Source organism: Solanum tuberosum, unplaced genomic scaffold (genome assembly GCF_000226075.1).
Source record: "Solanum tuberosum cultivar DM 1-3 516 R44 unplaced genomic scaffold, SolTub_3.0 scf00409, whole genome shotgun sequence".
In the NCBI taxonomy this organism is placed as follows: Eukaryota; Viridiplantae; Streptophyta; class Magnoliopsida; order Solanales; family Solanaceae; genus Solanum; species Solanum tuberosum.
In genome coordinates, this window is record NW_006239346.1 from 11,568 (window position 1) to 34,918 (window position 23,351).

The window sequence follows — 23,351 nt, forward strand, 5'->3', positions numbered from 1 at the left end:
CCACTTCCCACCCCACCTCCAAGAATATTTTTTTAAATTTTAATTCTTAGTTTCATAATAAAGAGTTTAAGTTCTTTGCACAGACGACACTAGAAGCCTTATAAGTATCAGTTAGTTTGTAATTTTGTTTCTTAATAGAAAATGAGATTTAAATTTGATTGGTTAGACTTTTATGACTTTTCGCATTATATTTATTGTAATAATAAGATAATGAATTTAAATTTAGTACTTGTTAAAGTTTTAATGCATTTTCACTTATAATTAATGCTCAGAGTGAAAAATATTAGGTTCGGATAAATTTATTATCAAAGAATTGCTTTTATCCTTATACATAGTTTTGTTTTATAGAATCAAGTTGAGTTGATATATAATACGTACTTTCCTAGTCCAAATTTATTATGTGAAGGTGTTTGGCTAGAGCACGTACGTAGTTTAAGAACGAAAAAAAAGGACTTTTGAAACTTGCGAGCTGAAATAAGTCGCACTTAAAGTTAAATTAGTTCTAAATATCGAAATGTGTTCTTCTCTTTTGGACAACAAAAACGGAAGACCAAAAGAGTGTCATATTAATTGAGATAGAAAGTATAACACGCAACTTCATCTTCACAACAAGTCTGATCTGAATTGTCCAAAATTCTTTACACTGTCAACGTAACACAACTCAATTAAACCCTTAAATAAATAACAAAAAAAACAATTATTTTCAACCACATGATTCATGGTTAGACTTAAACAACAAATTGTAACATGGCCATCTTTTTTCATGTCTTTTTAAACCCCTCTCTTCTCTTCTCACACATATCTCATACACAATCTCTAGCTCATTCAATTCCTTCTCCCACCCAACCAACCAACAATCATACAATTCTCTAATGGGTGCTCTTCCCCATTTTGAACCAATCTCAAAATATAACAAAGAAATTAATAGATCAAATCAAACAATTGCATCTGATTTAGATGGAACACTCTTAATATCAACAAGTTCATTTCCTTATTTCTTTCTTATTGCCTTAGAAGCTGGTAGTCTCATAAGAGCATTACTACTTCTATTATTTGTTCCAATTATCTACTTTATTTACATATTCATCTCAGAATCAATTGCAATTGAAACCCTAATCTTCATATCCTTTGCTGGATTAAAGATTAAAGACATCGAAATCGTCTCTAGGGCTGTTTTACCTAAGTTTTATTCTGAAGATGTACATCCACATACTTGGAAAGTGTTTAATTCTTTTGGGAAGAGATATATTGTTACCGCGAATCCAAGAATTATGGTTGAACATTTTGCAAAAACTTTCTTAGGTGTTGATAAAGTTCTTGGAACTGAATTACATGTTTCTAAATCTGGACGTGCCACTGGATTTGTAACAAAACCTGGTGTTCTTGTTGGACAATATAAAAGGGATGCTCTTATTAAAGAATTTGGAACAAATGTACCTCATGTAGGTCTTGGAGATAGAGACACTGATCGCGATTTCATCTCCATATGCAAGGTAAATTTTTATATTTTAACTTATATATACTGACAGTCGCTATCTATTCATTTTAACATGTTGTCACAAGTAATTTGCATTGTCATAAAATTATGTTAGCGATGAAGTAGTTCATCCTTTTTCTTTTGTAGTTTAATGAACGGTTACATGTAATTGTTTTTACGATTTGATAGGGTAAGAATTATTCTACTGTTCTAATTTTACTAGATTTCTCTTGTCTTTTTCACTCAAATTAAAGTTGTCTAATAATATAGGCAGTACAATATCTATAGTAATTATTGGTGGGGTTGGTAAGAAGTTAATTATAACATTAATGTTCTTGATTTTTGTTCACGTGGTTGCTTTAATTTTTGTTTTCATTAAATCATTTTCCTATCTTTATTAACAGTACGCATACCACACATGTACATTAACACACGAAGAAGCGGAAGAAAGTTCAATAATTGTCTACTATATCTATATATATATAAAAAAAATTATCTACTCGATTTTTTTTTATTCTGCCTCTACATATAGATATCAACAGTAGACTAACTATATACACTAAATAATTGCTGCTAAAATTGTCTTTTGTTGTAGTTGTAGAGAACTTTTAGTATCTATATTTATTGGATTAATGATCCCAATTTAGGCTTTCACTAAAGAGTTTATATGAAATTAAAGCACCTATTTTGTATTACAAAGACTAGAAAAAGAAGTTGATCTTATGACTTTCTATACCTACCTAAGCTATTTGTTTGCTTGTAGTTGTTCCTTTTCTGAACATATACTAAAAAAAAAAAATTGTTTGTCACTTTATTAGTCCATTGGTCCTAATTTACATGATATTTTTCGAATTTCAAGAGTTAATTGAATATATTATTTATTGGATATTTTGATTTAATTTCTAAATATTTTATGTCAGACACGAGTAAAATTAAGAGCTTTACTTTCATTGCCATATAAAGAAAGACGTAAGTTGTGTCAAAGTAAAATGTAAAGAGTATTCATATAGACTTGGTTATACTGATGACATTTATTTTTAAAAAATAAAATGGATAAGTCATCATACATCTTTTACGTTCCAACTCATTTTTCATTTAAGATGTACCTCTAAAAGGATTGTTACACACCAAACCCATGAGTCTTTCTCCCAACTATCTACATGGAGGGGACCAAAAAGGATGAAGATAATTTAACTACCTATGGCTATATTATTAATAGTGTAAAATAATTTTCACATGATTGATTAGATCATGCTATAATTAATGGTATAATAAAACACAACTACTCATATATATTTAGTGTAAATGTAAAAGAAATATTTTTTACATGATTAGGTTAGTTATATTATAAAAATGTAGTATTATAATTGGACATAACTACTCATGCAAAATTAGACTTGATGAATATAAGATAACTCCTTATTGCATTTCTATATTTGAAAACATCTCTTTATAAACTTTACATTTCAACCATAAGTTTTCTAAGTCTTACCGTCACACAAATATTATGACATGCTTAAGATCATCAGAGTTTTAAAAGTCTATCGTTTTCACTTAAATTTCGTTTTGAATCAAATTATGTCACATAAATTGAACCAAAATAAGTAGTACTTATTTTGGTTCCTTATATTTATTTAATTAACTCACTTATGTAAAATATTATTATTGCAGGAAGGTTACATGGTCCCAAGATCAAAAATAGAACCCCTAGCAAGAAATAAACTCCTAAGTCCAGTAATTTTCCATGAAGGTCGTTTTGTACAAAGACCTACACCACTTATGGCACTTTTAACATTTTTATGGATGCCAATAGGAATAATTCTCTCAATTCTTAGAGTATATCTTAATATTCCTTTACCAGAAAAAATTGTTAGATATAATTATATTATCCTTGGTATTAAACTTATTGTCAAAGGTACACCCCCACCACCCCCTAAAAATGGCCAACGTGGTGTACTTTTTGTGTGCAACCATAGAACTATACTAGACCCCGTTGTTACTGCTGTTGCACTAGGTAGAAAAATAAGTTGTGTTACATATAGTATTAGTAAATTTTCTGAGATGATATCGCCGATAAAAGCCGTCGCGTTATCGAGAGAGAGGGAGAAAGATGCAGCACATATTAAGCAATTACTTGAAGAAGGTGATTTGGTTATATGTCCTGAAGGTACAACATGTAGGGAACCGTTTTTATTGAGATTTAGCGCACTTTTTGCTGAATTGACTGATAGAATTGTACCTGTGGCTATTAACACTAAGCAAAGTGTGTTTAATGGGACAACTGTCAGAGGGTACAAATTATTGGATCCTTATTTTGTTTTCATGAATCCAAGACCAACTTATGAGATTACATTCTTGAATCAACTCCCTCCTGAACTTAATTGTACTAACGGAGGGAAATCCGCAATTGAAGTTGCAAATTATATTCAAAAGGTACTTGGTGGTACATTGGGATTCGAGTGTACTAATTTGACAAGGAGGGATAAGTACGCAATACTTGCTGGAACTGACGGTCGCGTTGCAATAAAGGACAAGGAGAAGGAGAAGGAGAAGGAGAAGGAGAAAATGTAATGGGTTGTTATTTTCTCAATGTGTATGTTTAATTATTAATCTTCATCAAGGAAATTGAAAAGGAAAACATAGAAAAAGAAACAAGGGAATTGCTTATATTGTGATATTATTCATGTATGATGATGATGATTTTTATCAATAATATGGTTAATATATGTATATTATTTTGATTGGGATATATATATGTACAAGTGTTCTTAAATGCAATTTTTATTGATGGTGTGAATGAATTACTTACTAGTACAATCAGATTCTTATATAACAATAATATTTCATTATAATAAATATTTATTTTGTGAAATTAATTTTTGATGTTATATTAAACTATATGTTAAAAACTATCGAAACAAAAGTCATTTTCAATATGTCCCATGCAGATTAAATGTAGTCATTTTCAATGCTTTAACTAGAGGCATGGCACTGATGATGAGTACTTGTGGCGGTTGTTTAATTTCAACAATTAAATGACATAGCACATTCAATTATTTCTAATCTAATTATTATTTTTATTTATTTGGAGTGGTACAAACTAAATGAAAGAAGAAAAAAAAAATTCACTATTGGCTCAAATTATGTTTCTTTTGAAAAAGACATGACCTTAATTAAATGACAGTTGTACAAGAATCACCAATAATATTACACTATTTGAACGAATATATTCCTACTTAATTTATTACGTTTACTATATAGTTGGTACTCGAATTGTTCTTTATATGTCTTTTTCACTGTTCTTCAACTGTTTAGCAGAGTGTATAAAAATTAAGGATGAATTTAGGAGTGGACGAGGATATCTATCCGTATTTTAATTCTTTGATAAAAAGTTACATTCTATATAAAACTTTTTTTTTATTTAATTTTTAGTGTGTATATATAGATTTTGAATGTCCTGAATACAAAACTAGAGTTCAACTTACTAGTTTAGAGGGTTTAAAATTCACCTTGAAGTTTCAAATTTATATCACAGGCACTATTTTCTATCCATAGTTTGATTTGGTATATTAAAGACAATTATGTATTTACTTATGCTTATCCATGTGATAATAATAACAACTCATGTATTATTAATTTTTTTAACTTATTATTTGTCAAAAGTATCAATAATAGGCCAAGACATGATTACTACTATAAGATATAATAGGTAATTTATTTTCAAGCCACTACTCTAGATCGATCGATGGACATATAGTCATAGTAGTCGACCCAAAATACATCTCACATTTACGGTCGTAAGGCATTTGCATTCGTTATCATCATTTATGTGAACTATATACTAGTAGAAATAGTAATGCTCAACTATATACTAGTAGAAAAAGTTTTGAACAATATTAATAAGTCACCTTATTAGCTAAGAGATGGTGATGTATATCCTCCTAACTATATATAGTTGTAATTAATATTTTCTCTTTTTCTTCTGCTACCTAGCTAACGTACGTCTTCTTTAGGTAATGTTATTGTGTTTATGAAAACTTTAAAAATATATTGATTGAATTAATTTTGTTTAGTTGCTATGGAAATAATGGAGACACTTATATGAAAACTTTAAAAATATATGGCTAACTATGCTTCGTACGGAGGGATCATGACAAATCACAATGTGTCACTTGTGGTTGACAATGTACTTGTAAATTATGATTTCTATAGGTAAGTACATGATGTTAATTATAATTTTAACCTAATGGTGTTAAAAAAAAAAAAGTTACACTATCTTATCTTATATTAGTGGTGGATCTAGAAATTTTACTGAAAGTTTAAAAAATAAAATGTAAAACCTAGGATTTGAACTTGTATCTTTATGAAAATTTTGAGAGAAGTATTAAAAACATCCATGAATTTGCCCCAAATTATTAGTTTCGTCCTTATACTATTAACAACTTTAAAAACACTCGTCTACTTGACTAACTAATTTAAAATCATATCCAAATAGGTCCATTTTTTTCCCTTCATTTTTTATTCTTTTTTCTGGGTGTGTAGGAATATTATAGTCGGGGGTTGTACAACCAACTAATTTGGGCGAAATGAAGTAAAAGAAGCAGGCCCATTGGCCCAAGCCCACGTGATTGAAGGTCCATTAAATGTTTAAATTGTCTTTAATTTTTATTTTTAAAAATGAATTGATCTTTAGTTTATACTAAAATCGTAACTTGGAAAATATTACTTACATTCACCCAAATTTTTGTTATGAGAGATATATATATTTATTTAAAATTAACATAAAACAAAATGTCTGGAAACACGTTGGGCTACTCTCATTATTCCTAATACTTGAAACAAGACGTTATATTGACAACAGAAACTGACTTTATCTTTGCAGGGCTTGTGATTATTCTTAAACAAGCCTCTTTTTTCCTCTTAAATGGATACAGAAGACTAGTTTGAGATTGAAGCGTTGTAGATCCATTGGTTAACTTATGTACATCCATTTTCTTTGCAGAGCTAACTATTGTATGTAACATGTTTTGACTAATAGATATTGTATAATTGAACTATAGTAATACAAGTCATGGATTTTCACAATTTTATAAAACTACCCTCTTATAAAACAATTAATTAAAAAAATAAATGTAATTACGGAAATGCCTTTACTACCCTAAGCTTTTCTTCTCACTTTAGTCTCTTAAGCAGCTCAGCGTCAGCGTAGTCTGAAGAAAGCACTGCCTTTGTCTTTTCTGATTGCATAATAATCTGTTTGAGCTGAAAGAAAGCTCACCGTTCCATATACAGGTAGCTGATTTCTTCAGTTTTTTCTTCTTTTTGACTGATTTTTACTTAACCCCACCCCAGCGTTTGCACATAAACTGTTCGACGAAATTCCTAACAGAAAATGCTCAACCTTTATGTATTAAAAACACTTATATTTCATATAATATGATGACATATTTAGAGTTATGGGTATCAGAAGAAAAAAGAGTGAATTTTTGGGTGATAATGATTTCAAGTGAATTTGTAACAATTTTTTCAAGAAAGTGCGTATGTTTTGCTAAGAACTTGACATTGTCACATTAATGTTTTTAAAGGTTACAAATGACAAATTTTTATTCAAAGTTGGTCTTTTGCAGGCATAATTTGCAACCCCATTGAAGTATTCCATTGATTTTGAAGGAATTTGGACGGCTGTAAGTTAATCTGATGGGAAAAGCATCCAGGGACAAGAGGGTATGTACTTTATGCAGTTGGTGTTTTCTTTTGCTTATAACCAAATGCTTCTTCCTTTAAAAGTTTCAGTTTTGTAGGATATTTACTACCGGAAAGCAAAGGAAGAAGGGTGGCGTGCACGAAGTGCCTTCAAGCTCCTTCAGATAGATGAGGAGTTTAATATCTTTGAAGGTTCTCTTCTTAATATCTGGCTTCAAATTTCATAGTTTTTGTTCTCCTGATTGATTCCCTACGTATGGAAAGAGATTAATATTATAAACTTGTATAGCCCGTAATGTCTCCACAGAAAACATCTTATAAAAGTTGCTGCATTTTATCTTTACCAAGAAAAAAATGGCTTTGCTATCAAACGGACGTTGATGTGTAACAACTTTTATTACTGGTAAGGTCTCTTTGAAGGTCTGGAAAAGTTGGAAGCTCTTCATTAGTTCATTACAGTGCAGTTCCTGATGTAGGGTTTAGGCTCTTTATGGAAATTAAAGAAGTTGTGGACAAACTACATCCCTGAATTCTGAAGCAATATGTTGTTTGGACTACGGAGAACAAGATATCAAGTTAAAATATGTTTGTTTAGAGCTTGAAATAACTGTATGTTGAATGAGTATATGTATGCTAGTGAACTCTCTTTCAGCAAAGTGCTGCACATTAGAAGTTCAGAAATTCCATTTTTCATTGCTTTGTTGGTCAGAATTGCTGTTTGTGTCAACAACCCTTTCCATATGCAGGTGTGAAGCGCGTTGTGGATTTGTGTGCTGCTCCAGGCAGCTGGAGTCAGGTGCTTACAATTGGAACTAGACTATTGTTGTTTCTATGTCTTTATATAGCTTTTTAACCAAAATAAACACTCGCTATAAAGATTTGGCTTTCTGATTTTATTTTATTATCTCAGAATAACATGCTGATATCTCTAGTCTTGTGCGTACTCATGATTATTTGAAAGGATTGCTATAGTTTATACTCATTATGAGAGCGTGATACAAATTTTGGAGGTAGGATAGGATTCTCAGCATAGTTTTGCACATCTACATTGTCATAGTGGAGGTTTCTCTCTCTCTCTTTAAAGAAGGTTATCACTATTATTCCCATCCTATTTCAAAGAACTATTGCTTTTGATTTTTTGCTGTACGATTTAGCTTCTAAAGTTGATAAGTTATCCGTGTTCTTATACTTAGCTCTGTTGGATCAGACCTACATAGAACATAAGAACGGGAAGTATCTTAAGCAATTAAAAGAGTGAGGCAGTCTAAAGCCCAATAAGTACTGTGTCTTAGAGTGTGATCTTTAACTTTACTAGGGAAATAATAGGAAAGAGTTTCCATTTTCTGATATTTAGAGGCACTCGTTTAAGAAGTATGTATGTGCTGTTAGATTTGGCATGTTGTTTTGGGATGCACCACCAATTGGCTTGTTTCTGATAGAACCATTACTTTTCAAAAATAAATACATGAAAAAGTAAAGAAATATAATTAATGCGTTAAATGTCTTTCTCCTTGTTGTGATCTCCATTTCGAAGTCCCTTAATGGTTTTTTCTTATAGGTTTTAAGCCGGAAGTTATATCTCCCAGCAAAGCTGTCACCGGGTACCAAGTATGTGTACTTTCCTTTTTGTAGTATGAGTGCTATGGCAATTGCTTGTACCTCTTTTTGTGTTTTCTAGTTACAAAAAAGCGAAAAGAGGCCCATTATAATGATATTCTAAAGTTTTATTTCAGATCTAGTGATTGAGGCCTTCTTGTGTAGTTGATGCCTCTGTGAATTGTTTCCCCTTTGTCTCATTTCGTTCTAATTTTATCTTTTAATCTCTTGGAATGAGAGTGGACAGCGCATTACTCATCCTAAATAGTAACAATAATAAATAAAGAACCAAAAAAGCTGCATCCACCTTTTAATACCACACCAATCTGCTGCATTGCGGACAATGTGCAATGCTATAAGTTAGCATGCCACCATATTCAATAGGTAATAATATAAAAGAACAGTTAGTCATGAACCAAAGCTTTAGCTTGCTGCATCCCTTCTCCTGTAGTCCTACAATCACATAGACCTTGCCCCACATTGAATGGAATTTTTGTAGTTCTCCATGTTATCAAACTTTTTTCTAATGGTGGTTGAACTAAGCTGTTGCCAAGTTTCCTACCTTAGAGGGTTGCTACTGCAGTCTGCAGCTATAATATGTTTGTGGGCGACGAAGTTTTGCTTTAACATTCACTGGTCAACCAACTTTAAAATTGTATAAGTCCAATTGCTTCCACCTTTACCATTTCTGTTTTCATGGCCATGCCACCAGTATGTAACATGAGGTGCCACAATCTTTCTTATTCATGTGATTTCCAGGGACAATGATCCACCACTTATCGTGGCTATTGACTTACAGCCTATGGCTCCGATTGAAGGTGTTATTCAAGTACAGGGTGATATAACAAATGCTAAAACAGCTGAAGTGGTATGGATTTCTATGCTGTTCCATTTCTTTATTATAGAAATTTCGATTGTGATGGTTGGTGTGTAACCAGAGGTGAATCTAGGGTTGAAATTTATGGGCTTAACCTTTATGGTTGTTAGCATTGTAACCATTTTATTTTCAAAGTTATGGGTGATATTCCTTCTTTTGCCAGAAATCTTTTTGTCCATCAAGAAGCAGCTCTTTTCTTTGTTGATGAATTGGCCAGTGTTGTCTTCATATTTTCTTAGAGTGGTCATGATAAGTTCTTAAGTTGTTTTACATGGACAAATTTATAATGTCATCAGGATAAGATAAATGATATAATCCTATGGTCCATCTGGTTGCACAGAAAAACTTTGCAGTGATTGATAGAATTTCTCTGTCCAACAAAAACATGAGAAAGTCTTAGCTTTGTCGAATCGATTTCAACCTGCACTTTCTCCATGATCGACCTTGTTCTTGCTTTAGTGGCCACATCCATTTCCATGGGTACTCAACTGGACTCATTATTTGTTTCACGAAGTGCCATGTATGGAGATGAAAGGGGAGTTTTGGTAAGAGTACCCATACCGTAGTTAGAGGACTGTCTTCCTCTGGAGTGAAATCCGGCATCCATCAGCTTAGCGACATAGGCGTACCTTCAATCTTAATCACATGTTTGAAGTATACCACTCTGAAATCTCTTCATTATAGACGTCAATAAACACATTTTGTTTTCGTAGAGCCCTATTTTGATCGATCCCTTAATACGAATTGCTTCTTTCACAGCAGCTCGAATCGTCTAAATTTGGGGTCGCATTTTTAGAAATCTTCCATTGATAGTGTATTTGCACTGGCCATAATACCTTTGGGAATCTGCTATTGCCTGCATATAGTTGCTCTTTGGTGAAATAGATTCATGGGTTACCATCAGAATTCCTGTGGGATCGAGACATCGGGTTGCCCCGGATGTGCAGGTTGAGGACTGGACACCCTTCCATCGGGTGGCATGATTTTTTCGCACGGTGGAAAGGGTATTTGTTACCGTTGGTGTTTCAGAAGTTAGAGCGAGTATTTTTTTCTTGTGAATCAGGATAAGTGGGTTTAATGGAATCTAAATTCCCAATTTCAGCACAAAGGAGATGAGTTATGAACTCAGGTTGATGTTTCAGGACATGATTAATAGAGTGGATGAAAGGAACATGCACTTTATATCTGCAGATTTGAGGACATTGTCCGTTTCCATTTTACTATTAGACACAATGCTCAGAGAAAACTAAGAGGTTAAATTTGGAAAGAATGTGGCTATGGTGTCCAACTATGTCTTTGATAATTCTCGTGTGATTTAGAATTAGATGTGAAGTTCAACTTGGTTTTGTCTTCTGTTAGGAACCCAAAAACTCTACGACCTTATGCTGTAAATTTCCAAACACAAACAAAAAGATAACAACACACTACACTGTTATATATTTCCACCAACAAATAGAACAAATTTACAAATAGACAAGCAAGATCTGTGAATGATAATTCACCCAACAACCAAGGTATTTCGAGGAACCTTATCCTCCAGTTTAACTACAGAATCAAATCCCTCCAGAATAAACTGCATGTCTTCCTTTAATAACCATCTTAACTTCTATGTAACTGCAAACAATACATATACATAGTAATAACTAATTAAAGTAGTAATACTTGGGCCCTATTTTCACCCTTCTTCCTGCATTTTATAGACCTTAGTTACAGCAGGTCCAATATCTTCTTACACCTTGATCTGTTTTGGTATTGGCTGGACCGGTAGACAAATTACTATTATAACACGTGGCATGAACCATGACTTGTAGCAAATGAAAACATTTAGTTCAATTTTATTATTATAACACGAGGCATGAGCCTTGGCATATAGCTAATGAAATGATGGTTTCTGCAATGTGCTCAAAACAAACCTCATACGTCCATGCTACTCAATATGTTGTAAGATATTGGGCTTCTTATCTTAATGTGCTAGTTTGTTCTATTATCTTTCTTTGTACATTTCACTTATTTGTTCTTCTCATATTTCAAGGAGTATACAAGAAGATATTGGTACTATGTTATTTCCCCTCATACTTGTGGTTAACAGTTTATCAACATCACTGTCAAAAATTTTAACAGGTTATTAGACATTTTGATGGATGCAAGGCTGACCTTGTTGTCTGTGATGGTGCACCTGATGGTGAGAAACTCAACTACCCTGATACATTACGTTGGTATTAGCTGTATTTGATGAAACTAATCTGTGCTTGTGTTCTTATGTTGCAGTAACGGGACTTCATGACATGGATGAATTTGTTCAATCCCAACTGATATTGGCGGTTAGTTTCTTAGAGAAATTGTTGGAATTGATTTAGTGGTTATCATTCACCTATATCTATATGTATATGTATGTAGTGAAGTCGTAATAACATGGGAAGGCACACTCATTGATCTGTAGTTTCATGCCTTGCTGCATGCCTGCATCTGTTAAAATATCAGTGTTGTTGTGCCAAATTTAGTTGATGCAAAGTGTTGTCTAGGAATACTTGAAAGCTCATTTAGGAGTTAATGGCTGGATGTCTGGAAGAAATGCACCAAAAGGTGATCTCCACCGTGAAACCTACTTTTCTTTGGAGAAAAATAACGTAGTATTCTTCTTTCTGGTGATGTTATTTCTCTATTCCTAATATGTTGCATATATGGATTACCGAAAAAGGAAAACAATTGTTTCTTGTTATCTTGCTTGATTTTCTTTTTGGGTATCCCGCTTATATTTTTTAGTTTTTCCTTGAACGATCAGTTATATGTGCTTAAAGAGATTTTCTCTTATAAACCTACCAAGTTGTTCTCAGTCTCTGTTTGGAGATATCTCTGTTGTCACATGGGTGGCTGAACTTGCAGGGCCTAACCATAGTCACTCACATACTAAAAGAAGGCGGAAAGTTCATAGCAAAAATTTTTCGAGGAAAAGACACAAGTCTCCTTTACTGTCAAGTAAGTTGCACGTCTACTCATTATTTCTGGATTTAGTAATCTTGTTTAATTTTGAGAGGAGACCTCAGTTTAATGTTTTCTGCTGTCAGATGTTCTACATTCTTGCATTTGTCTGATTGATGAATTGCTGATTTTTTACTTTCATACTGCAGCTAAAACTATTTTTCACGGAAGTGACTTTTGCTAAGCCAAAAAGTAGTCGCAATTCTAGCATAGGTGAGTGTATACTGTTTTCTACCTTGTTTATGTGGCAAATTTTCCTGTGAATGCAACCCATACATTTGACAGCTCTTGAAAATGTTGTTAATGTTGTCAATTGTCATATTTCGTCAAAACTTAATGTTGTCAATTGTGATATTTCGTCAAAGGTTGATTTTGTAATATTTCAAGGATTTCAGTCTTTGCTTTATGTCCTTGCAATCTTGAAAAAAGGTTCCCCAGTTGTTTGCACAGAAAAACTTTAAAATATTTACGGCTTTCTATTGCCATAAAAATATTTCTCCAGGGTTTGTTCATAAATGCAGCTTGGACTCTGCTTTTCTATGAAATGGAAGGTGTTTAGGAATTATTAACGGTCAATGAGGCATATCAAATGCAAATTGGAATGAACTTGTATGGTTCTGGTTGAGAAAGATTTGTTAAAGCAAGACTAGAATTTTGTTATGTAACATAAATCTAATTCAATCTTTGTGCTGTGCAGAGGCATTTGCAGTCTGTGAAAACTACTCTCCACCTGAAGGATTCAATGAGAAAGACCTACATCGCCTTCTTGAACAAGTTGGAAGTCCATCAGGCACTGAGGACCTAGGTAATTTCGATGTGCAGATGCTTCTTCTCTAAATTGCCTTGTACTTCATTCTAACTCTGAATTTTCCCCCATATGATTATGGAGGTTAGTTGTGGATCTTAAATCTGCATCTTGCATTAGATCTTAAATTTGTTAGGAAGCACTCTACATCATTTTGTTTGTGTTGATGTAAAGTTTTCTAGTTGCTGTTTTTTATGTTAGAAGTAATGTGGCTTCCATTTTTCGAATGCTAGACTCCGATTATATTTGTATTTAACATTATCTTCCAAACCTCTGTTACATGTAACAGATTGCAGTAGTGGATGGCTTGAAGGTCCTAATAAGGTGTATATCCCATTTCTGGCTTGTGGAGACCTGAGTGGATATGATTCAGATCGTTCATATCCGCTTCCTAAATCTGCAGATGGAACCTATCAATGTTTAGATCCTGTACAACCTCCGATCGCACCTCCGTATAAACGAGCTCTTGAAATGAAAAAAGCTTCAAGTCAAGGAATCCATAATCTGGACAAGCTTTCTCTTGGCCCCTGAGCAACAACAGTTCTCTTCTGCGACGTCTTCAATTGTTGCAGTTATATGTCACCAAATGTATGGGCTCCTTGTTAGCTGCTCTTGCAATTTGATAAATTGAATGTGTTTTAGTAGACTTCAGAGAGTTAAGAACCAAATGAGAGACATATACTTGTGTTCCCCACTGCGGGATGTACGGTTTGAGTCCTTGCCCGTGAACCAAGCCTGATATTTAAGTAGAGAAGGTTAGATGAACGACACTGGTGTTTTCGTTTAAAATAATGAAAACGTACTTGTGTGGTAACTTGTTCTGTTTTCTCTAAGGCTTTGGTGTGTTTCCATGTGAATTTGAGTGTGCAACAAGTATTTCTTCCTCTTTTCCAGTCTAACAAACTACGGGCTCGCTTTGTTGAGAATAAGTTATCTCAGGATCAGTTATATCACCCTCAATATAGGATAAAAATAACACTATTATCCTAGTATAACTAATCTCGAGATAAGTTATCTTAGTATAATACATTTAATTTTCTACATCAAACTTGATATTAAATATTAAAAATGTTGAAGTTGTTTTCGATATATCCTCGACTTGAAAGGCTTTCTTGGAACCCCACTACATGTCTCTTCATCAAATTACGGGAAACACAAGTTTGGTATGAAAGGAAGAAAATAGTATATTATGTTGACATTCATAAAGCCACAACTTACTACATATTTCAATAATCCATTTAATTATTTTTACTCAGTCTTCTCCTCTGTATCAAATTTACTTTTCAACTTTTATTTCCAATATATTATTATTTATAAAATACAATATACAACTCAATTTAAAATTTTAAAGATGCTCGTGACAGAGACTGATAAGTAACATTTTACTCCTCTAAAACCTTGAAGAAGAATTTTTTTTTTTTGGGGGGATATGTATTAATTAGACAAATCAAAATTCATAAATCCTGTCTGCCGGCCACTAACTAATGAAAAAAAATAGTGATTAATCCCTACGTTTTAAAAAATACTTGTTATATTTCATTTACCGAGAGCTAAATTATATAAATTTTAACTAATATTTTAAAATATATATTTTTATTATATTGATATCATGAGAAGAATTATAATATAGTATGATTTCATACAGTTTTAAAATATATAATTAATTTAATTCTAAAAATTAGCTAAATTAATTCTCAAAAAAAATTGAAGATAACAACTAATTATATGATACAGAGATGATGGAGTTTTAATATAATAAAACACAAGGAAGGATAAATAAAAGTAAATACACCCAAAATCTTGAAACTAAAAGCCAGGCGTTACAATATCAGAAATTTTGTTCTCCGTATGATATATAGGTCATGAATTTGAATCGTAGAATCAACCACTGATGTTTGTATTAGGTAAACTGTCTACATCATACCTCTTGACTCTAACACACAGAATGTTTTGTGCACCCTTACATAAATAAACAACTAAAATATCTAAATATTTCCTTTTTCCTCTTCAATTGATCTACATAATAATTACATGAACATTAAAAAAACTAATAGCAAGTAGTGCTAGAAACAGAACTAGATCTATGTAAAGAAGAAGAAGAAGAATTTAAGAATTCAATACAATCTTCAATAGCTTGAGCTCTTTGTGAATCATAAATTAATGTTTGTGCATAAGAACTTGACCTTGTTAAACTTGTTGTTGTTGTTGATGATGATGATACTTTACGTGATGACCTTTTTTTTCTATTAGAATTTGAAAGGAAATTTAGTGCACTAGCCACTTTTATTCCAATATTCTTTACAAAACTAGCCACATATGATGAAGAAGAATAACTCTTTTGAACTCTAGAATTCCAATTAGATGAACATGATGGCTTCTTTTTAAAGTAAAAATTTGAAGGATTGTTTTGGTCATGGAAATGATCAGGGCTAAAATTTACTCTTCTACTCATTTTTTGGTTTTCTTTTGGTGGGAAGAGTGGGAGAGTTTGTTGTGATATGAAGAAGAGAGGCAGTAGGGAAAAATGATAGTGAGGTATTTATTGAGAGTTGAAAAGAGAGAGAGAAAGATACTCCCATCTCTTCCTGTATAATTTACGTGACACATTTTAAATTTTACGAATTACATCTTTCATTTTATGTACGTATTTTTATTTTTTTAGTCAGTCCCTAAAAGAGTAATCTTACTATAAATAAAAATAATTTAACTTAAATTTTTTCATCTTACTAATGATTTACAGTCACACAAAAATCTAATTTTTTTCCGTTGTGGACTTAAGTTTCAAAAAAATCTTCACTTTTTTCATAAAATATTGTATAAGTCAAATAGTGTTATATAAGATGGGACTAGAGAAGTAATTTTGACGGTAATTTTTGAAAAATTAAAAATATTTTAAAAAATATAAAAAGTTAATTTAAAAATTCTTAAAAATATCATATAATAAATTGATACGGAATAGTAACACTCCATGGGCCATTCATTTTTCAGTTTTAATTGTAGTACGTAATAAAGAAAAGGAGAAGATTCAAACCTATAACTTGACCTATTTAATTTATTATTATTGTATTAAGACCAGAGAAGAGACAAACTTTGACTGATATTCTGCAAAATTTCATGGCCCATATTCATATCACTCTTTGACTATTGACCAAACTAGTGTTTCATTTATTTATTTATTTACTTCCATGAATAAATTAATTTCTGTAAAATGATCCCGATTTATATTTACTTACTTTCCTTTTTAATCAGTTTAAAAAAGAATGACATATTTATATATTAAGTAACAATTTAACTTTAAAATGTATATTTTACCCTTAGTGAAATGATTTACAGTCACACAAATTTTTATCATTCATTTTAAACCACAAGTTTTAAAAGTCTTTCTTCCTTTCTTAAACATCGTGCTGAGTCAAAGTACCTCATACGAACAAATGTCATGTATCTTTTGGTTTCTCTCATATCATGTTAAATAAATAAACGCCTCTCGATATAACTCAATCTCAGAACTCATCATGATGTGGGGATTATCATCCAATATCATATAAGAAAGGAAAAATCTCATTCCACACTAATATAAGATAACACCCCACCCTTAGCGTGACAAAATTGAATATATAGAGCATGAACAATATAATACAAAGTCTAATATCGAATAAACCAAGATCTCTATCCTTTTATAAGTTTAGTTTAAATTTGAGAAAGGAAGCTTAGCCAAGTTAAACTAAAAGATGCAAAAGGAAACATGTAGTACAAGAATATATATATATATATATATGGGGGATATGATGACTTTGATTTACTCAAGATTATTGATAAAACGTGCATGGAGGGCAATCATGGAGTTAGTATAGGATATATATATATATCAACACAACTACTTACTTTTAACAAAAGTTGAAGAAATATCATTTTCAAATAATTAATCATCATTAATCTTGGATATTGCAATCAAGATTTTAGAATTTGGCTGCTGAAATCTTAGTTTCTAGAGAATTAGTAATAATTAATAAGCTAAACTTGGAGAACTTTATGAACGTAAATTATATTAGAGATTTTAGAGAATCGAGAAAAGATAAAATATGGTCAAAAAAGGAGAAGAAAGTGTAGTGGGGAATAATGGGCCCCTACTAGGAATGGGATAAAGTAAAATAAATGCAACATTTGGGGATGAAGAAGAGGGCATGAGCTTATATAGGTGGAAAAAAAAAGAGAAACATGAAAAGGGATTTATAACTTTTACAATTTTCAAAATTTACAACATAAATTTGTTACATTTTTTTGTTGTTGTATATTTGATTAGTAAATGTTATTGCTTTGATGTCACTTAAATAGTATGTGTGACGTTTTGAGTTATCGTTCGTGCATCTATCCTGAATGAGTGATCTACTTTTCTGTGGATGATGACTTTATCACTCGATTCGACCAGCGAATTGTGTAACTTAGCCAAATATAAGACCATGATGAAATCCTCATTTAAATATCAATTCTAGGCTTCTTCTCATTACTCTAATGTTAGAATACTTTTGATATCATCTCCTCACCTGATGAATTAGAAGATCAACAATAATCCTAAATATAAGTGAGGTCTGAATAGAATGATGTATATGCAAACTTACTCATACCTTGAAATGGTTTCTCTCTTCCTTCTCATTGTGATAAATAGTTATTGGATTATGTTACAAAAAGAAGGTAATTTGAAAAAAAATATCACAAAGCTTATTTTTTACAGGTCAAATTTGTATGTAACAACACATTGAATATTAAATGTTTTTGAATGATTCATTATTTCACTAATTTTATGCTCTTATACTTGTACACTTTTCAAATTACAAGTTGGATAATAGTTTTCCTTTCCTTTTTTTGGGTATTTAAGGAAATTAATAAGATCAATATTATCCAAAAACTTAAAGGGGATACCCTCATCAGCTTTAACTTTAACAGGGTGTTCCCAATCCAATGCTTGGACTTGCCCAATGACTCCCTTCTCTCTTTTGTTTGCCACTTTGATTCTTCATTTCCCTTTTTGATTTTTAAAAAAATAATACTATTACATCACATAAAACATAACTAGAGAGAGCTAACCCGAAGGAATATTTGGAAAAGGTGATTAGACGACAGTACATGCATACTTATAGCTTAACGAGAACAAAATTTTAGATAGAAGGGTATAAAGGTCGAGGATTAGGATAGAAGATTTATTGGTAATCGAGCATCGTCTACTTTGCCTTATTGTTATTATTATTCACCTACTATTTTATTCATTGATTTTATCGTTATGTCGTGTAGTTTTCGTTGCTTCAGTTATTATATTATTTGACGTTGTTGATACTGTTCTCTCCATTATTATTTTCAGCGTGACTATTCACTATTATATTTTCTTTCCGTATTTAACTTTGATATGGTTTAAAGCTTGAGCTAATGGTCTACTAAAAACTACCTTTCTACCTCTATAAGATAGAGATAAGACTGTGTATACATTGTCCTTTTCAAACGACACTTCTGAAATACTAAATATACTTCTGAAATACTAAATATGTTATTGTCATTTTCAATATAAAGTAGAGTTTGTAAGAGAAAAATAAAGTAGTTTAAACAAATTAAAAGAACTTTTAAGCTATTATGTTACCTAAAAGAATATTAGGTGTGACCATTCATTAACAAAAAAAAAAGATTACTAGGCTGAAACATAAGGTAGATTACCCTTTGAATTGAATGTGTGAAATAGAGAGAGACAAATTTGAAATGTGGTGGTGGGGGCATGGTGTGGATATTTGGGAATCACTCCTACTATATCTTTACCTTTTCTTCTTACCTTCTTTGACTAAAAAGAATAATTCTGTATCTTGCATTAAACAACACTTTGGTCATCTCTTCTTTTATGTCCAACAAAAGGACCAAACAATTAAAGAGTTTTTGGTAAGTTGATAAGATAAAATGGGGAACTTCATCGTATCAAATAGGCTATGTTTTTTTCCCTTCATTTATGAAACTCATATATAAATTTTAATATTTGATTTTACCAATTTCGTCGTCGCAAGTTTGCTCATGTTATCGGTTTCAGGGTTACTAATATAGTGTCTCTACTTTATAAAGATAGAATGAAACTATGTACATCTTAATTACCGCAAATTTTATTATTTGAAATTAAATATGAATACTATTGCTACAAGACTAAGCTATAGAAATAGCTATGAAATTTAAGTTTGCATGGTAACAAATTAAATATTTTGCTACAATATAATATTTTGGTGGCTGAATCTATAAAGATAGCTACAAATCCTCTTTATCGTGGCAAAGGAATAAAGCAATAGACAGTAGTTCTTAGCCACATACCATGTAAAGTTTGTAGTTAACTTTTAGTTATGCTACATCTTGTTACAAATGCTACGGAGAAAAATATTATATAGCTAAAGTGTTTAGCCATGAAAATTTTCATATTTAGTTACAATCAATTTTGCAGCAATATATAGTTTATTTTTTTTGATAGTGATCTCTAAACTAATGCCCAGTATTAGAATCAGAATTTTTAATAAGGGAAAGATCAAAATATGAAAACATAAACATAAAAATTATTGTGAATTCACAGGAAATCATGATTAAGTAATATGTATTCTTACTTTAATTTTTAAATATAAAAATTAAAATACTTAGTTCGATGCAAACACATCAAATGAATTATGTGGAGAGAGTTATTGTATGGTCCAAATTAAATTAGACAATATGGTTGACCTGCTATGCTTAGGAGAAGAAAATGATACTTCAAACAAATATTTAATGCCGCCATTGGAAGTGTTACAAAGGTCCATTTGCTGTCATTCATATTGTGGAAAATGATGCCAAACAAATAGTTCAATTGACCCTCCTTAGGCATTTGAACCTTTTTTTTTAATGGGTATTGAGAAAATTTGAATGAATTTTCCTTATTCTAACAAAAGATTATTAAAAGAGATAGTTGCTCTTCTTATAGGAGCACTAAGCAGTATGCACAAGTCAAACTTCACCGGAGGTGTTGAGTTCGAGTCATGGAAATAGTGATGTTCTTTAATATGATATACTGAAATTTCTGTTGGGCTATCGTAAAATAGCTCCAAAGATACTCTTACATGTGTTATTAAAGGTTTTGCATCATTAAGAGAATCCTATATATTATATATACACGGGAAAAAGGATAAATATATCCCAAACTATCGTTAATGGTATGCAGATACCCTCCGTCATACTTTTGGAACATTGGTGCCCCTGCCATCCAAAAACTAGGGCATATCTTCCCTTCACTCTAATGAAAGACTAAATAGGGACACGTGACGCAATCTTATCCGTCGATATGATATTTAATAAATGTCGGGTCAATGGATTAGATTATGACACGTGTATGTCTGTTAGTATAAATGGTATATATGCCCTAGTTTTTGGACGGCAGGGGCACCAATGTCTCAAAAGTATGACGGAGAGTATCTGCATACCATTTACTATAGTTCAGGAGTATATTTGTCCTTTTTCCCTATATACACTTTATATGTAGGCTCTTTTTCTTTTCAATTTTCAATGTGGGAATTAGTTCACATACTCAACAATCTCTCCCTCGAATTAAATTCCACAACCTATTACTATTTATGGGCTCGTTTGGAGATTTATTATGTATCACCCACGTTATCCTTCGAGTATTTATGTCTTGGGCCAACCCCAAATCTACAATTAGATTTTTGGACTTTTGAGTCCACTTCAGCAAATTCTGCTGGACCTCCGAATTCTTATGGGCTTTTTGGCCCATTTTCTGCTTGCTTAGATCTGTATTCCAACTTCTTTCATAGTCTGTGACTGGATATTTAATGAATTGAGACTTTTTTCATTCTTTTTTTTTCTCACCCAGTGTCACTATCTGGTATCTGCATCGGAGCTCGATTAAAATTGAATTTGCATCGGAAAGTCCATATTGAGGAGTAAAATGCTTCCTAACAAAGGTAATTCCATACCCAGAGGAATTCGAACTCGAGACCTCTGGTTAAGGATAATAGAGTACTTTAATATATATCCATTACCACTCCACCACAATCCTTGTTGATAACTGATAAATCTTATACTCCCTCTATCTCAATTTATATGACAAATTTCATTTTTCGAGAGCCAAACAACTTAAATTTGACCGAGAATTTGCTCATGCAATCTTCAATTTTTTTAAAAATGAAATTTATAAACTACGTAAAGAGTACTATAAGTCACAATAATTGATAATTCAAAATATTTAAATAGATATATGAAAAATTTACGGTCAAAGATAGACTTATTTAAATCTCGAAATTCGAAATGTGTTACATAAATTGAGACGAAGGGAGTATGTCAATAAGTGATCATATATATATTGTGACAACAAAGAAACTATTCACATAGTTGCTAATCCTATTTCATGAACACAAAAAGCATATAGATATTAACTTGTCATTTTGTAAGGAAAATGATACAACAAGGCATTATTCAGACACATCATGTGAAAACTACTGAACAACCAACAAAGCCATTCACAAAATGACTTCACTAAAGACCACCAATATATGTTGAGCTTACTTAAAAATACTTAGCGGCAATTGAATTAATATTATTATATTAATAGTCGGTAAAAGCCTTTAGTGATATGTATATAAAGTATTAGTCAACATATGACATTCCACATAGAGCACATTAGAGAAATTTGTTTATTCTTCAATATATAATTCTTTACTCAAAGCTTTTGATTTAATAATATTGATATTATCTTACAAACCATACCATATACAATATGACTCGATATGCATTCGAGAAATTAGTATATTTTTCATGGCTCTTTGAGGAATTCTCTTGCAATTTTCCCATTAGCACCATCGGGATAGAATCCACCAGGTATATGTTCATCGCCCGTTGTGTACACGATCCTTAGAATCTCCGGTGGAGTTCTGGAGTACGCGAGGGAATAATAATTAGCAGATATTATGTTAGTTTCCGTTCGATTTTCAGCTCCGAGTTCACACGGAACTATAATGCCTTCATCTTTGATTCCACACATTCCTAATTGGTTTCTCAAATTTGAGATTCGAGCTGTGAAATCAGCCACAGTATATCCATAAGGATATACTACTTCATTAGCTCTCTCATAAAGGTACATACGAATAATTGCATCTTGTTGTCCTTCCGTTCCCAATAGTCCTGCCACAAGCTGTGATTGAAAAGGAAAAAAAAGTCACCACATGTATTGACTAAATATACGTACTTAGGGTAAAATTGAAAGTTTAAAGTTAAATTATTATTACTAAATATGAAAATGTATCATTGTTATTTAGATTGACTTATAAAAGATATCACATAAATTGAGATTGATGAAATAATATTTTAGATTACATGATCAACCTTTCCTTGAATTGGTCATAGAGCTCTCAGTTGAGTTGTTTAAATTTTGAAATAGTTGGGGGTTTCATTTTTAAAAAGTGGTGCAAATTTATTTCTCTCGACTAGTTCAGGTTCAAGAAAGGGTGAGCTATCTTTCTGAAAATTCAATACACATAAACTTAAAATCTTGATTTCGTCTCTGAATCTTGTGAACTTACACGTTTTGAGGCATAGCCTTTGAGGTTGGGATTCATACCAACATAGCCATTCATACCAACATATGGTATAATATAACAAGATAGCATGTAATGCAAGCTATCCCTATAAGGATCAAATGGGGGCTCCAAATTGTATCCAAATGCTTCATCAAATATTTTTTCAAAATTTTCAGAGGTAAGATTCAGCAAAGGTCTAGTAATGCTGCCCATTATTGAGTCAATTGCCCTAAAATCAAACAAAACAAATTAGTATAAGAAAAATGTTAATAACACCCACACTATAAAAAAAAAAAAAATAAAAAATAAAATAAATATATATATATATATATATATATATAT

At 31.7% G+C, this 23,351-nt stretch overlaps 2 protein-coding genes and 1 pseudogene across 5 annotated transcripts; 2 read left to right on the plus strand and 1 right to left on the minus strand.

Moving 5' to 3' along the window:
- The first annotated feature begins 788 nt into the window (after positions 1–788).
- On the plus strand, positions 789–4,223 carry LOC102603688 (glycerol-3-phosphate 2-O-acyltransferase 6). Its single transcript, XM_006362983.2, has 2 exons — positions 789–1,493; positions 3,149–4,223. The coding sequence occupies exons 1-2, from the start codon at positions 873–875 to the stop codon at positions 4,046–4,048; spliced, it is 1,521 nt and encodes a 506-aa protein (XP_006363045.1). The 5' UTR covers positions 789–872; the 3' UTR covers positions 4,049–4,223.
- Positions 4,224–6,394: 2,171 nt separating this feature from the next.
- Positions 6,395–14,251, plus strand: LOC102604025 (putative tRNA (cytidine(32)/guanosine(34)-2'-O)-methyltransferase). 4 transcript variants are annotated; one of them, XM_015303288.1, is made up of 13 exons: positions 6,395–6,490; positions 6,671–6,769; positions 7,105–7,201; positions 7,279–7,372; positions 7,927–7,976; positions 8,739–8,788; positions 9,536–9,644; positions 11,775–11,835; positions 11,922–11,974; positions 12,537–12,629; positions 12,782–12,845; positions 13,330–13,437; positions 13,727–14,251. In XM_015303288.1, the coding sequence occupies exons 3-13, from the start codon at positions 7,175–7,177 to the stop codon at positions 13,966–13,968; spliced, it is 951 nt and encodes a 316-aa protein (XP_015158774.1). In that variant the 5' UTR covers positions 6,395–6,490; positions 6,671–6,769; positions 7,105–7,174; the 3' UTR covers positions 13,969–14,251. The 4 variants fall into 4 exon arrangements, with proteins under 4 accessions (XP_015158774.1, XP_015158776.1, XP_006363047.1 ...); XM_015303290.1 differs by lacking the exon at positions 6,671–6,769 and having other exon boundaries at positions 6,396–6,490; XM_006362985.2 differs by lacking the exon at positions 6,395–6,490 and having other exon boundaries at positions 6,589–6,769; positions 7,091–7,201.
- A 7,995-nt stretch (positions 14,252–22,246) lies between these two features.
- Positions 22,247–23,351, minus strand: part of LOC102592306 (desiccation-related protein PCC13-62-like) — a 2,832-nt pseudogene continuing 1,727 nt past the window's right edge.

Coding starts and splice junctions, on each gene's coding strand:
- LOC102603688 (XM_006362983.2), top strand. CDS start 873: ATGGGTGCTCTTCCCCATTTTGAACCAATCTCAAAATATAACAAAGAA. Junction 1,494..3,148: donor ATTTCATCTCCATATGCAAG/GTAAATTTTTAT, acceptor TTATTATTGCAG/GAAGGTTACATGGTCCCAAG.
- LOC102604025 (XM_015303288.1), top strand. CDS start 7,175: ATGGGAAAAGCATCCAGGGACAAGAGG. Junction 9,645..11,774: donor ATGCTAAAACAGCTGAAGTG/GTATGGATTTCT, acceptor AAATTTTAACAG/GTTATTAGACATTTTGATGG. Junction 12,630..12,781: donor CAAGTCTCCTTTACTGTCAA/GTAAGTTGCACG, acceptor TTCATACTGCAG/CTAAAACTATTTTTCACGGA.